This window comes from Danio rerio, chromosome 15, assembly GCF_049306965.1.
Source record: "Danio rerio strain Tuebingen ecotype United States chromosome 15, GRCz12tu, whole genome shotgun sequence".
NCBI classification, from domain to species: Eukaryota; Metazoa; Chordata; class Actinopteri; order Cypriniformes; family Danionidae; genus Danio; species Danio rerio.
The window spans coordinates 36,108,078-36,126,127 of NC_133190.1; the positions used below are offsets into that span (position 1 = coordinate 36,108,078).

The following is an 18,050-nucleotide window of genomic DNA, read 5'->3' on the forward strand; positions in this document are numbered from 1 at the left end:
TTCCTACAAATTGACATACAGTATGTTGTATTTATATTGTTCGCCTCACAGCAAAAAGGTTGCTGGTTCAAGCCTCGGCTGGGTGCTCCGGTTTCCCCCACAAGTCCAAAGACATGTGGTACAGGTGAATTGGGTATGCTAAAATTGACCGTAGTGTATGAGTGTGTGTGTGAATGAGTGTGTATGGATGTTTCCAAGTGATGGGTTGCAACTGGAAGGGCATCCGCTGGGTAAAACATATGCTGTATAAGTTGGCGGTTCATTCTGCTGTAGCGACCCCAGATTAATAAAAGGGACTAAGCTGAAAAGAATTGAATGAATGAATGTATTTATATTGTGAAATGTTGGATATTTTGATTCTCAAATATGTGTAATAACATGCGTTTTATAATTTAAGCAACTTATATCAATATTAACATATTTCTTGATCTATGATGAGTGCCATGTTAGTCTGCGCTGCAGCAGAGAGATTTAAGCTGCTGGATTTACAACATGTTAATTTATCAACTTCTCCAAAAAATACATGAAAGCAAGTGGCTGTTTTATTGGAAGAATAGAGTAAATGTTGTAGTTACCTAAACAGTGTGTATATGATGTAAATAAAGCAAATAATCAGATAATGTTTACAATTTGCACAAAAAAAATGGAATCTGATTGTTCAAAAATATCTAAATACTTAGACAACATCCTTTGAAGCTGTCTAAATAAACACTCTCTAAAATAAAGGTACAAAAGCTGTCACTGGGGTGGCAATTTTTCAAAAGGAAGACTTTTTTTTAAGGTTCAGTTTTGTAATTTAAGGTACTATGAGTTACAGATGTGTACTTTTAGGTATTATTATGTAGCTTTAAGGACCTGTTAGAACCAAAAATGTACCTTTTAAAAGGTAAACCTTTTGGAAACCTGTAACCCCTGACTGGCATTGTATTTGTTTTTCCTACTATGGTCGCCAATGGTTGCATATTTTCAACATTTGTCAAAATATCTTCCTTTGTGTTCAACAGAAGAACGAAATTCACAAAGGTTTGAGGGAGTGAGAGTAAATAGTAAATTTTCATTTCTGGGTGAACTACCCCTTTAAAACTTTTTTGGCATTTATTTTGACATTATATTTTGTCATTCAGGGTTATAAATGGTACAATTATTATATAAAAAAAAACTAATGCTCGTGTGAAAATGCAGAAGTGAATTTAGAAAAAAAACACTGAAATGAAAACAAAAAATTGTCAAAAAGCTTGACCATTAGCCAATATTGTAACATATTAAGTATTTAGAAAGATTTTTATAATAATAGCAATTACCTAAATTACAATAAAAGAGTAAAAAAAAACATCTTTCTAAATATCTAAATATCTCAAAACATCTCAAAATATCTCTATCACTATAACTGTTATGTAACTATGTCAACTAAGTCAACCCAACATAGTGACTGTATTTGAAAGCTGAGCTCTATTGAACAGAAGCTGAGGAAACCTCCTTCGTGACTAAGCGTTCATTCCCTAGAGAGCCGTACAGTACCACTGAGAGCAGCGGCATCCACGTCCCACAAACTGCATTTCGAAACCCAAGCTGCCAGATCCACGTCACACAAGCATTCCGTAACACTATCCTGAAAGCTACTATTTCTTTGCCATCATTGTCCTTTCTCATGGAATCGGAAGGATGAAGAGCTGAGCTTCTGGCTGGTTGCCAGCGGGGGAACTCTTGCTTTTAAATGCGACCAAACTGCGTGCAGTGTCCAATAACTGGAATAACAATAACTTGGTAACATAGCACGACAACAACACAATATGAAAAGCAGAGCGACTATGAATATGTGGGAGAGAGAAAGACACCTTCTTTTCCTCATTGAGTAATCTGATGTAAAAATGAGGAGGCGGGATGTGCTTTTCCCTGCAGGTCAGCCATGGCACACGCTGGCACTCTGGCAAGCTGTCACACGTCCAGATAGGAACTTAATACAATCAAGGATTTTTCATTCAGAAGTTCGACACAAAAATGAAAAAGAAACTAGACTAAAATTGTAATTTCACTTTATGTTTTAGTACAATTTTGGCTATTATTAAAGCATCAACTATGACTTTTAGCTCAACAAATGACTCATTTGCTGCTTATAGTTATTAAAGAAGTGTAAAAAATTAATCTTGAGGCTTGTAATTTTCATTAAAAAAATGTATGTCATTAAAAATAATGTGCATATTTTCTTTTAAAAAATTAATATTTTGGATTTTTTATAAAATATTGAGAAGAATTTGCTAATAAAATCAAGAGATACATTTTACTTATTTTTTAAGCAAACCAGTGCAATTATTAGGCTTAATTTGAGAAACCTATTAAGCTAATAAAATTAAGGAAAGACAGCTTCACGTTTATTTTAAGAAAATTCACTGAATTATGCAGATTTGATTGAGATGTTTGCATCTGAATTTCAACAACGGCAGTGATCAGACGACATTTTGTAGGAGCGGATCAACAGTGAGCATGTTAAGAGGTTAGCATTAACAGTTTATCATTTCTATTGTCTTAAATAAGCTCTCTCAGGAAACACACATGCTGTTCAAGCTCATTCAGGAACCTAGTTTTTGCCATTCGATGTATACAGGGATACACAGGTATTTTTAACCAGCCATTGCTATTTGAAATTTCTTTGTTTATTCTGAATTATATATTGAAATTGAGCAAATTATTTGCATTGTAAAATTGAACAGCAATAATCAGGCAACATTTAAGTGTGGTGGAAGAAAAACAGGGATCTTGTTAAATGGTAAGCCAAGGCTAAGCTAAGTTAGCTATAGCTTTGCAAAGTGTTTTTCCATTTCATAAGGTTCCTTTTACAGCATTGATGATGTAATGTAATTAATAATTAAAATACGTAATTAATAAATAATTAAAATACGTAATACGTAAAAAAAAAGATTATATAATGCTCTATATAAATAATAATATTTGTTTGCTTTATTTTCAGATTAATGAAGAAAATGTTCACAGCATTTTCCCACAAATGAGGAGCGGTTAACTCAGGCAGATTTTGATAGAGAATGCTTGCCATACAGAAGGTATTTTTAATTATGTTATTTGTTTATTATAATGAATTTTAATTACAATAATGCATTAGTAAATGTTGAATTATGAATAATAATGTTGAATAATGCAGTACAAGACTGTTCAGACTTAAAGTGGAATGATTGAAATGTAATTTTCTTCTTGAATTTACTGCAATATTTAATTAAACTTGATTTACACAAACTTCAAGAAACTTCATATATATATATTAAACTCTAACTTAATTCAGAAATGGCTAGTAAAGAAACTACAAGTAGAAATTGCATAACCGAATATTGAAAAACCTAATCCTTTTTATACAGCTTTAAACAACATGTAATCGCAGAAAATAATTTGTAATAGTATATGCATCAAGATATGCACTGCCAACTTGCCATGTTTAACTTGACACAGTTGAAAGCATAATTATTAACCTTCATAAATGTGCAATAATTAGAAAAAAATTATTAAAGTGTGAGTTTTAATAACTTATTTCTAAGAAACTTATTTAGTCTTTGCCATGATGTAATTAAGTTAACTAGACAAGTGAACTTAATTCGCCAAGTTATTGAAAAACTGTAACTTGTTCTGTAGCCAATAGGTAAAAGAAAATACTAATTATATTGACCTTAAAATTAATTAAAGCTGCTTTTATGCCAGCGAAAACTAAAAGAAATAAGACTTTTCCCAGAAGAAAATAACATCATAGCAAATACACTGTGAAAATGTCATTTTAAACATCACTTAGAATTCATTTATTCATTTTCCTTTATTAATCAGGGGCTGCTACAGCGGAATGAACCGCCATCTTAAGCAGCATATGTTTTACGCAGGGGAGGCCCTTCCAGCTGCAACCCAGCACTGGGAAAGACCCATACACTCTTGCAATCACACCCACACATAAACTACAGCCAAATTAGCTTATTCAATTCAGCGATTGTCTTTGGACTGTGGAAACTGGAGCACTAGGAGGAAACCCACACGAACGGGGAGAGCATGCAAACTCCATACAGAAATGCCAACTGACCCAAGTGCTACCCACTGCACCACTGTATATCGCCCATCACTTAAAACTCTATTTTGAAAAAAAGATTTTCTTTGAAAAAGTAAGAATTATACATTTTTCTTCAACTCTATTGTGGAAGTTATCTAAGAATTGTTCAGGTATGAAATCAAATTCACAAATCAATCAAATTACAAACAGAATGTAAAAGCAGATCGATAAAACTCAAAGATGTAGTTTTACTTACGAGAGACTTTCATCTTGGTAAAAACAAACAGTCCTAAAACGCTTTAACCCAAGTTTCCTCCTCATCAAACATCTTGTCTGCGCACTCCAAACTTTCTCCTCATCTGCTTCTCCCTCCTCAGCTTTTGTGTTTCTCTCTCTCTCTCTTTCTCACTTCATTCCCTCCCCTTTATTTTTCACTCGCTCTGTCTTTGGTTTACTCCACCTCTCATTGGTTCTGAAGTCCAAGCCCCTTTCCAGCATTCCTCCCCTCCACTCCTCATGCTTTCTTTTCTCTAGCACTTTAACCATCACAACTCACTCTTTCTCTCTTGGCACTGCCCTTTCGGACGCCCTCCAAGTGGCAGGACACTGGCGACGTGGGACTTTCTTTTCTTGCCGTCTTATGATGTAATCAACCCCCCACTGATCCCATCACACCGCCAAACTCTACAATCTATGTAGTAAAAACTACAGGATGTTTTCGCCTCCCTTAACTTTGAGTTTTATAGCTCAGGGGTGAATTTGTTCTTCCTGGCAAACTCTTCTTAAAAATAAAACTTCTTTATTAGAATATTGTTGTGTTCAGGACCTTTAAAATTTCTGTATTGGTTCATTAAAAGTTTTAACTTGAAAACAAAATAGCTTTTTTACAGTGTTAATCATTGGTATTACTATTTTAATTTAATTAAATGATTTGATTAATTTTAATTTCAGTCAAGACTTTGGAATCAGTGTTTTTTAATGTTTTAATAAGAAGTCTATTATGCTTAGCAAAGCTGAATTTATTTATTAAAAAATACAGTAAAAACTGTATACAAAAAAACTGCAAACGTGAAATATTATTAACAGTTAAAATACCTTTATTATTTTTTAAAATATAGTTTCAAATGTAATTTATTCATGTAATTTAAAGCTGAATTATAATATTACATATTTTTATACGCTGTCAAAAAATGCTGGGTTCCACGTGATTCCTTCATATTGTCTCTGCAAATAGATAAAGTTACTTAATTGTTTTAACAAATTTAGTTGGATTGAACACAAAACCATTAAGTTGTCCCAAAACATACTTGAGAATTGTGTTGGTTCAGCTCATTTTAAGTAAGTAGTTTAAACAAGCAGCAAAATATATATATATATATTTTGAGTTAATGATTTCAGAAGGATCTACGTATTCAGTTTTTACTTACAGGAATAAATAATTAAAATTTAAACTACATTCAACACTTATTTTAAATTGTAATCAAGTTTCACAATTTTACAGTTTTTACTGTGTTATTATAATTGTTAATAAGTCAAATGAATGCTAAAATAAGCTTATTATAAAGACTTTTGTAAAAAGAACGCACTAGACTAACATAAATAGCTCATATGACTTAAAAAATAGTTTAAAAAGTTTATTATTATTATTTATTATTATTATAATTGATCTATTTTAATAAAGTAATATGTACTTTTACTTTAATAAGTAAATTGTTGTCATTACTTACTGAATATAATATTCTTTGGGGAACCACGATTTTTTTCTTCTTTTTTCACTTGATAAAAACCCTCTTTATTTTGGACATGGTTCTGGGGAAAAAGGAAAATACGGGGTGGACTATAGGAAACCCAGATGATCCAAAAATTCCTAAAATGTCCAAATTCCTGCAATGTCTCTTGGTATGATGGAAAACATAGGAGAATGTGACATCACAAGAAGACAAGCATTAAAAATGATTCACCAGGGAATATTGGGCACATTTCAACATATTATCGAGTGTCAGATGATTGTCTGCTGCCCACCCACCATTACATACATCAGCAATGTGACCCTCAAAGCATCATGGGTGGATCTACGTGGGCTTCAGCTTCTGTAGTGGGATCAAACAATAAAGAAAGAAGACAAAAGACTGTCGCCAACTGAATACCAGCTTACATTCCTCTGAACTCAAAACAACATCTTTGTTGTCTGTTTGCACTTCAGCAATGGTGTTAGACTAGATTATAATCGCAAATACATTAAATAGAAATATTAAAGCATTATTTAATATGCTTAATATACAGTACGCAAAATAAGTATTGAACATGTCACCATTTTTCTCAGAAAACATATGTTGGTAACAACCAAAGAAATGCAAAGAAAACCAACCCAAGCTCATTCTGGAAACGTAGCCCCGCGGACGTTTCTGGAGACTGAGATTTACGTGGCCGGAGGTACGTAAAGGCCGCGTTTGGTTTTTTCAAGCGAACACTGCGGGGCGGTGTGGCGCCGCTCCGCCCCTCCTCTTCGCGCTCGCCGGCCGACAGCTCGCCTCCGAGTGGAGGGTTTTCCCGACGCAATCAGTTTGTCCGCCTAGCTCACAGCGTTGCGTCGGCGGAGCGGAGGCCCCGGAGGAGGAGGAGCCGGAGCCGGCCGCGGTGGACGATGACCGGGATCGAGTCCAGGGAACAGCGGGTTCCGGAAATCAGGTGAGACGAAAAACGGAATCCGGAAAATGAGGGCGAGAACACAGCGGGATCCGAAAACGCGGTCGAAATCGAAGACGAGGGCTTTTGCTTTTTTTTTTTTGATCCAGCGGCTTTTCACGCAAAAACGGCGCGGGCGCGAACGGCGCGCGCTCCCGAGAGGCGCCCGCCCGAGACGCGAATAAGCGCGCACAGCGGCCTCTCGCGGCTCCGCGAAAACAAAAAAACGCTTGAATACGTACCTCCCGGGAGGTAAAACGCGGTCTGCAGAAACGTCCGCGGGGCTACGTTTCCACAATGAGCCCGGGTTGAAGAAAACAAATCTAATTAGTTAACAAATGAAGCTAAGTGTAATAAAATGAAATGACACAAGGAAAAAGTATTGAACACATGAAGAAAGGGAGGCACAGAAAGGCAGTGAAAGCCAAGTCACCAGCTGAAATCTCTCAGTAGTTCTTCAGCAACTCTCTGCTCTTCCTTATTGTGAATGAATATCAGCTGCTTCAGAGTCCAGAGTGGACATTTCAGCAAGACAATGATCCAAAAAACAGCCAAGGAAACTCTCCCACAAGACCCACAGTCTGTGAAAAACTCTCCATATGAGAGTCGTCTTTAAACTGCCATCACCAAAAGCCTTTTATATAAAGTATTAAATACATTAGTTTAGCACTTTCCCCTTGTGTCATTGCATTGTTATTGCATTCAACTCATTTTTCAGATTTGTTTTGTTTTTATTTTTTTATGTTTGTATTGTTTGACTTTTTATCAAACTCTGGTTCAATTCAGCCCCTATTTTATACACAAAAACATATCTGGCAGGTTTCATTATTGAAATTACTATTGTTTATACAATACACAATAAGCAAGACAATGCAAATATAAATAAGCAATGCATAATATACAATCTCATCTGATTATCTAGGTAAGATCTTTTTTTTTTGGTTGTTTTTAACATTATTATTAAAACCAGGAACAGGAATAGAACAGATAAACATGCAAAAGCAGTGAGTGTTAGTGTTATGAATCAGACAGACGGGTTGTTAAATGACTGAAAACAGTGGTGTTACCAGCTAACGGTCTATTACTGTAAAGCCCGGTGCTCTCATTGGAAAACACCTGGAACGTAATTCATGGCACAGAAACTAAAGTTAGAGTGGTTGAGTCAGTCGCCCCGAGGAGACGCAGGTTTGACAGACGTGTGCTTTTATCGACCGCTGAATTCAGAACAGACCAGCGCTTCAATGTAAGAGGAAACTGCTTCTATACTGAATGACAGACGAGCATGATGAGTGTGTTGTCTGTGGAAAGCTTTGTGTGTCACCGTAAAACACAGTGATAAGAGAACGAAAAAACTATGCATCAAAGTCAGTCGAAGATCAGTGAGATAAAGATTTCTGGATACACATTAACAAATGAGATTTTCACAGCGTTACTTTAGCATTATTAAACAGCCACTGTAGATTTTATTAATATTTTGAGTTGTTTTTTTCCTTTTCATCTGTATAGTTTTATTTCATTTCAATTTGGTTCAAATTTTTAGTAATTTGGTTCTGTTTTGTCATTTTTGTATATTTTTTTCTTAAGTATGTCTATGTATTTATACATAGCTAATAACTATATAGTATATATATATAGTTTTTTTTAGCTAAATTGAATGCAAATATTTAAGGAAAAAAGCTGAGAATGATAAATAATCTGGAATATGCAGTATGTAAACTTTATATTAGTTTTAGTTATATTAATTTTGAGTTAAATGAAAATGAGGAATAACAATAACAATCTTGGCAATTAGCTTTAAATAAAAGTTATTTTTAAATTGTATTAATTAATTTATTTATTTACTGAGTTAACAATTTATTTTAGTTCAAGCAACAAAACAATGTTAGTTTTATGATTAGGTTAACTACAATATACATACAGTATAACACCACTGAATAAATCTTTAAATGAAGACATTTAAAGCACATATGCAAATATATTAAAACCACAGACTGTAAATAAATAAGGATAATAAGGAAAATAAGGAAAATATTATATATATATATATATATATATATATATATATATATATATATATATATATATATATATATATATATACAGTATACTTTATTTATTTCCCTTGTTTATTATTATTAATTATCTCATGCCCCACCAATATTTATTTATTTATTTATTTATTTATTTATATGGCTTAATAGGATGTAATAAAATAATTAAAACTTAAATAATATTTATTACACAATATCGTTACAAAGTCATTACAAACATAGTTTGTTGATTTGGTGTTTCCCAAATCCATCATTCCAACGAAAGTTTGCATACTACATCGCAACTATACCTCTGGAGCTGTAGTTAGAACAGCCGCTGGGTTTTTAAAACAGCATTCACTGTATGTGTGTCTGCGTCACATGAGTCTATAGACGTCAAAGAAGCGTTCATGCATCAGCAAAACACATATAAACTGGTAATGAGTCACATCAGGCAGTATCTAAAACACATCTGACCAATGCAAGAAGGTCATGTGGCTCTTTCAGTGAGGAATCAGCAGTGAAAACACACTTTGTGCCCTAGGCCTGATAAGAGCTGTGAGTAAAAGCCTTTTTATGGATGTTCTGGTCCAATGCCGCTTTATATCGTGCATCTACCATTTATTTTGGACACTTTTAAAATGTTTTTTATGGACAGATTTAGTAGAAAAAAAAAAGAAGAAAAAAAAAGAAAAGAAAAAAAAAAAAATATATATATATATATATATATATATATATATATATATATATATATAAATTAAAAATGGTGGCAGTTGTTTATTGGTGACAGCAAGGTGACTTATTTTCCGAACGCTTTTATGATCACCACCTCACATCCTGATCTAAATGAAATGTTTTTGAGCCACAGCTAAATATTTACACATTTGAATGCGTCTCAAATGCATGAAAACAGACGATGGTGATAAGACCACAGCAAAGGTGACTAGAGCAAGAAGGTCAGTGGTTCGAGTCCCGGGTGGGCCAATTGGCATTTCTGTATGGAGTTTGCATGTTTTCCCCGCGTTTGTTTGGGTTTCCTCAGAGTGCTCCTGTTTACCCCACAGTCCAAAGACATGTGCTATAGATTAATTGGATGAATTAAATTGGCCATAGAGTATAAATGCATATATGAATAAGAGTGTTTACTGGGTTACAACTGGAAGAGCATCCACTGCGTAAAACATTTGCTGGAATAGTCGGTGGTTCATTCCGCTGTGGTGACCCCTGATAAATAAGGAAATAAGGGACTAAGCCGAAGGAAAATGAATGAATAAATGTTGTTTACTCTCCACGGTCACAGTTTTTATCTATCCATCCATCCATCTATTTGGGTTGCACAACTCCACAGTAGGTGATGTTATGCTATTGGCTAAAGAACTGAAAATTCAATAAGAAAAAAGGACATGTCACCATTTTTCTTAGAAAATATATCTTTAAAGGTGCTAAACTAAACTAATTAGATTACAAATCAAGTTTTGTGTAATAACATAGAATGACACAGGGAAAAAGTATTGAACACATGAAGAAAGGAAGGTGTATAAGTAGAGATGGTTCGGTAAAGTTGCTTGAATGACTATTAACAAATATCTAGAAGTGTCACCGTCACCAGCGATCCAGCCTGTGCAGATAGCTGCTATACACACAGATCGCTAATGAACTACAAATCCGTCATTTCAAGAACTACAAGTTCCAGTCACGCACCACACACACACACACAGGTTCCTGATCCCGTTTGATTACACTCACGCAGCTAAAGCTGCTCAAAGACTGATTAGTTGGACTATTTATACAGCACACAAACACACAGACTTGGCTGAGTGTTGTTTATCTGTCAAGTTAACATTACGACGCGTTTTCATTGCCTTGTTTGTTTGTTTATGTTGTCTGCTGCCTGCCTGTACTGACCATTCGCCTGTTATTTGACCATGACTCGGGATTCCCTGTAAACATCTGTTTGCTCCTGATTGTGATCACTGCCTGCCTGACCATTCTCTTTAAAATAAATCCTGCATTTGGATCCGCACTCTGTTGTCAGCATCTCCTCTGTGACAATAAGTATGCGAATTAGGACACAGAAAGAGTGTTAAGAAAAATATCGCAAGAACTATCAATATCACAATCTATTGCAAAATGTAGGGGAAATGATGCAACTGTTGTTGTCAACAATTCTGAGAAAAATTAGAAAGTGTATATATTTTAGAGTTATTCTAGGTAAAAGTGTCATGTAGCTAAATTTAAATCAAAATAAACTAAAAGAAAACTAGAATAAAAATTTATTTACACTATTTAGACATTTATAGAATATTTTAAATTATAAATTATATACTTTAAAACAAATACCAACAGCTTTTAACACCACAATAATCAAAACTCAACTGCTGGCACAGCAAAACATGGCTCTGCAGGGAAAAGCCCTGGGTCATGATGGAAACAGTGTGGGAATCCTCGTCTATTATTTCGCAGCCTAGGTTTTAATTAACAAGAGCGTTGGTGATTCAGGAACCCCTAATGCTTGACATCCGACATACAATAGTCAGGAGTTATTATTAAAGAGAGGTGCCACTCACTAATCTCACATCGTCATCATCGTGTGCCTTTCTTTCAGTTTTGCCCGTAGAGAATCACAGCTGGGACGTGGGCCAAAGGAAATTACAATCACTAGGAAGTACGCACAAAAGCAGCCCTCCAGATAAGATGCAATAAATTCTTCTTTCTGACAAAACATTTGGAAGAACCGCTGCCTTCACGGTTGGCAAAAACAACAGAGATTAGGTCAGCTGGGCTTTTTTTGGTCATACTCATTTCCTGACCATCTCATGGCTTCCAAATGAGTTTCATCTTATGACGGAAAACAGTAGGTACGTGTTTAAATGGAATCAAGGATAATAAAAATTTTTAAAATGATGAAAAGTCATAGACAGTGACTACGTTTGCCATTTTAATGACTCTCCTTAATGGCATAATGTTGATGCAGGATGTCTAGTTCATACTATAAGCCAAAAAAAGCCATGTCTGATTCTGATTTCCAAGTATCTAACCTCTTCACTTGGGTAAAAAAAATGTTCAAAGGCACACAGTGAGAGCTCATTGATTTTGAGGGTGAAAAACACTTGTTGACTGCTGATAAAGCTCGCTGGGTCATAAGTCGCTCTGTATGTTTTCGTCCTGAAATGAATTCAAACAAGACTGGTGCAGCTGTTGTAACACACTCGTCTGCTCCATTCAAGGACGCCTGCTGACTGTCTGCTTTCATCCACCAACCTCACTAACGCGAAGCATTATTCGAGGTCACTCTTGCTAGTGTTTTCTTATGGCTGGGTGGAGTGTAAGAGTGAATCCAAGTGCCTAACATACATTTTGGCATCCTATTTGTTAACTTAAAGAAACAGTTTACCAAAAAAGAGACATTTCAAACATTGAAAAAAAATGAAAGTAAGTAAACTGGGTGAAATAAAAGAATGAAGGGTGGATGTAAGAAAAGATGAATGGATGAATAGGTGGATGAATGGGTAGATGCAAGGATGGATAGATGGATGTATGTATGGAGGAAAAGATAATAGATGGATGGAGCAAAGGATAGATGGATGGATGGGTGAAATAAAAAAATTATGGGTTGATAAAAGAAAAAACGGATGAATGAATAGGTGGATGAATGAGTGGATGGATGGATGGATTGAAAGAGTGATGGGTGATGAAACAAAAGAATAATGGATGGATGGATGGATTGAGCAAAGGATGAACGGATGGTTGGATGGATGGATGAATGGATGGATGGATGGATGGATGGATGGAAGGATGGATGGATGGATGGATGGAAGGATGGATAGGTGGGTGAAAAAAAGGGTGGATGTAAGAAAAAATGGATGGATGAATAGGTGGATGAATGGGCGGATGCATGGATGGATAGATTGATGGAATTATAGATGGACTTATGGAAAAATATTGATGGATGGATGGAGAAAAAATAATGGATAGATAGATAGAAGGATGGATAAATGGAGAGAAAGATGATGGATGGAGCTTAGGATGAATGGATGGATGGATGGATGTAAGGGTGGATGGATGGATGGATGATGGATGGATGGATGGATGGATGGATGGATGGATGGATGGATGGATGGATGGATGGACAGATGAATGGATGGATGGATAGGTGGATGGATGGAACAAAAAAGATGGATGGGCATGTGTTTAGATGGATAAATAAGAAACTAAATATTTAAAAATGTAATCAAAAACAAACAAGCAGGGGATTATAATCTCAAGAGTACTTTTGTTCATTATAAATGAATCAACAAATATAATACAAAAAATAAAAAATAAAACAAAATTTAAATGAATATACAGAACAACTCCATGAAAACAAACATTTTGGAGGATCAACGATCTGGTTAGTAGGTTTATTATAGAAGATATCTGGGTGATTCTTTAGAAAATTCTTGATTTGTTCCACACACAAAAAGAAAACTCAGTTCAGATTTAATGTAAGAGTGAGTGAAGGTTAAACAAAAGCCCCATTAAGAGTAAAACTGGACACAAAATAAAATCATTAATCTGTTTAATGTATAGTTTTAACAGTGTTTATTGTATACTATTAATAGTGTTTAATGATAATTTTCACAATGTCCATTATTCATAAGAGCACTGTTAATGCTACTGACATCACTGTTAACCTAACTCAGACCTACTTTGTTTGAATCCTAACAAAGAAAGGCTGCTTAAAGTAATCTGTTCATTTCAGGAGTCCAGCACGTGGTGGAAGAGCCTCGTCTAGTAAATATTTGGATCGCTTTGACCACGGAAAATCGCTTTGGGTTGTTTGTCACAGTAGACATGCCTCGTGTAAAATATGATACACAACAGAACGTTCCTCCACAAAAGGAAAAAAAGGAAATATATGGGAGGATTAGAGCCGTATACCAAATAAGCCAATGACGTCTTCAGCATCATGGGTCTTAAATTCAATGGCCCCATAGCCGTAAACTGATAGTACATTTCTTATGGCTGTTCTGAACCAAGCCTAAAAGCTAAAGCAATGAAGCATGCCAGGACTATACAGCAAAAACCAACATATCTCCAATTTCAAGCAAAGCCGAGATGTTCATACTTTATCAGCTTTCCTAACCACAGAATGGATACTCTAAGCTTCCCAAAAGAAAGAGAGAGAGAGATTAAAAAAGGCGAGTAAAATTCAATGCTCTGAATGTTCTTAAACATTTATGGAATGTAAAACGTGACACTTTATAAACAGGTAGAGGTTGTTTTCAGGATGGAAATATAGGATTTTCAAGATAGGAAAAGTGCAGCTGGGATTTCACCAAAAGCTTAGTTGATGTTTCTTGACAATCTAAATATACTGAAATACTAGGGCTGAATGATTTTAGAAAATAAGCTAAGTGAGACATTTCTGACCAATATAGAGATAGAGTTTTTTAACAAAAAGCTCTTGTTCTTTTGTGTTATTCAACAATGACTAAAAATTAATCATTATATTTATAAACAATTTAAGTGTGTTGTGTAATTAATAGCCACCTTCCTAACATATAGTGAGATCCAAAAGAGTTGTTTAAATGTATCGTTAGTTAGTTTAACGTGTACATTGTGAAATTTGCAAGTTTTTTTTTTTTACCAGGAGGCACATGTAAACTGCAGAATATAAGTGTTTAATGCAGGTTTATGCATTGTGTCATATCACTCTGCTCTTTCTGGCATTAAAGGACAGCGATAAACTTCAAAGACTCTGATTATGCACAGGTTGAAATTTAACGCTGCCTGTGTTTTCAAATGTGTTAAAACCACAAAATAGAACTTCAAATACAAGTCATACATATCTAAGCCGGTCCTGTTTGTTAATTATATTAATAATTCAACCTATATTTCATCGACAATACCACTCAGGAGCAAACTTAGTTTTTATAATGCCATAAAAATAGCTAACTCGCTCCTTCTTGCAAAAATAAACCACTCTAACACTTCAGAGATTTAACAAAGAATTTCTAGCATATTATATTAAGACATATATTGCACTATGAAAATCATTACCAACATGTAGCTAATCGATATTAGCACTTGGCTTATCATTGTTACCATGCATTGTAGACAGAAAGTCCCATTTGCTTGCATACGTCAAATGAGCCAATACCCAGGTCCCTACAATGTTCTGAGGTATTGCTGTTTTTAAATGGTTGCTAGGTTAGCCTGCTTTAGTGCTATGGGGACAATTGACAGCTTAGTGATCATACATCAAAGCTTCTTGCCAATATGAGTGATATAAACCAACCCAGATGTCTTTATTAGTCAAAAACTTTACTTGAACATTATGTAAAAATGGCTTGCCATACTTTATTGAAAACACAGTGCTTAATATGTGTGTAATTGATACATGCAAAAATGGTTTGCCATATCAGTAAAAAATGTGGAGTTTGAGTCTGTTTAAGTGGAGTTTAAATTGTTAAAGGTTTAGGTTATTAGTTACTATAACTATACTTACTTTCTCCCAAGGCCGTTTATATCGAAGTTGATATTTAGCCGCACGTTGATGTTTCGTAATATGTCATTTTTAGGAAGTGGGTCATTAGCCTAACGCTCAAGCGCCAACCTGAAGGACCAGGACATACATTCATACACTATGGACAATTTAGCTAACCCAATTCACCTATAGCGCATGTCTTTGGACTTGTGGGGGAAACCGGAGCACCCGGAGGAAATCCACACAAACACGAAGAGAACATAAAAACTCCATACAGAAATGCCAACTGACCCAGTCAGGACTTCTTGCAGTCAGCGACCTTCTTGCAGTGAGGCGACAGTGCTACCCACTGTGCCACCGTGCCGCCCCCACAATAACTTTATTAGTTACTAATAACTTTAGCTAATTAACTGGAAACTAGCTAGCTTTTAATATGTGCATTATAGAACTACACAATATGAGTATATTATATTTACACTTACAAGGCATCCCAATGATGTCAGAAAACGCAGAAATCAATATTCTGATGCTTCCTCTGCAAATTGTTTAACTCTCATGCTTGACATGACCACAGTCTAATCACAACTTTGTGGTTTACAAATTGCAAAAAAAAAAAATCACAATATTACTGCAATTGCAATTAACTGTTCATCCCCAGGCAAAACAACATTTTAGAAACTGTATTCGAAAGTGTTAAGAAACTATATTTTGGAGCCACAGAGCAGGTGTTCACTGTCTGACCTCAAGAGGTCAATAAGTCTTACCACCACACATGTCTTGCATTAAAATCTCTCAAGTGAGTGGCTATACAAGGAAAGGCAGCTCAGCCTGAACCACAAGAATATCTTAAGACCTTCCCTCCAGTTACCAGATCCCTTAAACAAGGCAAAAAAAAAAAAAAAAAAAACATCGGATGAGCTCCCTGAACAAAATGCATCCAACAGACATTCTCCATGTGCCAGATAAACACTTCCAGACGCTGGACTTCAGCCATTTTCCCACATGCTAAAGTGTTTTGACAGCCATCTCATAAGCTCTTCTGTTTATATTTTCAGACGATGAACAACATTTCAGCAGAATTTGTTCATCAAAGCTCAAAGCCGTTTACCGCTTCTGGAGAACACTCAAAGATTTACAGGTCGATTTGTTGGGAGAATGGGTTAGCACTTTTTGAAAGCCGCGTTAAAATAAACACACTATCATCACGCTTGCACCTGCATGAGACAGATAAATGGGTCTGGGTAAAGGAGGAGATGAATTTATCTAGCAGACGACATCAAAATATCTCACTGCCAATGAGTAATAGTTCATCCGAAATAAAAATCGGGTCAGCTTTTATTCACACTCGTGTCGTTACAAGCACGTTCCACTTCCTTTGCGCCATACATAGAATACAAACAAAAATGTGTCAGTGTGAGATATTTATTATATATGACATCATTGTTTGTGTATGTCACACACTCACTCGCAAAAAACAAAACAAAAACAAAATTACTCAAAAAAGTAAGACTTTGTTGTATGGGTTTACAGTTCATAATTCAGTTGCAGAGATCAGGATAAAGGTCAGTTATGTGTTCAAGAAACTGTCAACTAATGGTTATAGTTGATTTTTTATTATTTTTACAATGAATACAAGGAAATCTGATATAGGAATTAAGGGAGTGTGAATTTTCTTTTTGGACATGCTTTATGGAATTTTGTGTGTCAACATTAAGCAATAAGTGAGTAAAATAGGCATTAGCTGGTTTCAATTTTTCAAATTTTACAGTATTATTATCATATTGACTATAGCGACAAAAAATGTTACTTCATTGTATAATGACTAAAAAATATTTTATTGTATATACACAGACCGGACACTTTAATAGGTAGACCTTACTGGTACCGGGTTGAACCCCCTTTTGCCTTCAAAACTGCCTTAATCCTTCATGGCACAGATTCAACAAACTATTCCTCAGAGATTCTGGACCATATTGACATGATAGCATCACGCAGTTGCTACAGATTTGTCAGCTGCACACGTTCCATTCCACCACATTACAAAGGTGCTCTATTTGATTGAGATCTGGTGACTTTGGAGGCCATTTGAGTACAGTGAACTCATTGTCATGTTCAAGAAACCAGTCTGAGATGATTCGCGCTTTATGAAATGGTGCGATACCCTGCTGGAAGTAGCCATCAGAAAATGGGTCCACTGTGGTCATGAAGAGATGGACATGGTCAGCAACAATACTCAGGTAGGCTGTTTCGTTGACCCGATGCTCAGTTGGTACTAATGGGCCCAAAGTGTGCCAAGAAAATATCCCCAAACCATTACACCACCAGCAGCAGCCTGAACTGTTGATACAAGGCAGAATGGATCATGTTTTTGATGCCAAATTCTGACCCTACCATCTGAATGTTGCAGCAGAAATCAGACCAGGCAATGTTTTTCCAATCTTCTATTGTTCAATTTTGGTAAACCTGTGCAAATTTTAGCCTCAGTTTCCCGTTCTTAGCTGACAGGATTGGCACTAACTAAATGCTATTAGTTTTCAACTTTTTTTGGCCCAGTCCCTTTATTATCCTGGGGTCGCCACAGTGGAATGAACTGCCAACCTATACAGCATACATTTTTAAGCAGTGGATGCCCTTTCAGCTACACCCCATCACTGGGAAACAGCCATACACACTCATTTATACACATACACTATGGGAACAAGAGGGAACATGCAAACTCCACACAGAAATACCAACTGACCCAGCCGAGGCTTGAACTAGCGACCTTCTTGCTGTGAGGTGATCGTGCTACCCACTGTGCCACCATGCTGCCCTAACTCCATTTAATATA

General features: G+C 35.6%; 1 protein-coding gene across 6 annotated transcripts in view; it reads right to left on the minus strand.

Annotated features, from left to right (window-relative positions):
- Window positions 1–18,050, minus strand: part of stard13b (StAR related lipid transfer domain containing 13b) — a 173,797-nt gene that overhangs the window by 23,449 nt on the left and 132,298 nt on the right. The window contains exon 1 of one of the 6 annotated variants that reach the window (XM_005157641.6): window positions 4,293–4,393. The exons of the other annotated variants lie outside the window; for them this stretch is intronic. Within the exon in view, the coding sequence (XP_005157698.1) occupies window positions 4,293–4,305 (13 nt within the window). The 5' untranslated portion in view covers window positions 4,306–4,393. Of the gene's footprint in view, window positions 1–4,292; window positions 4,394–18,050 lie in introns of those variants that run through there. 6 annotated transcript variants of the gene reach the window in all.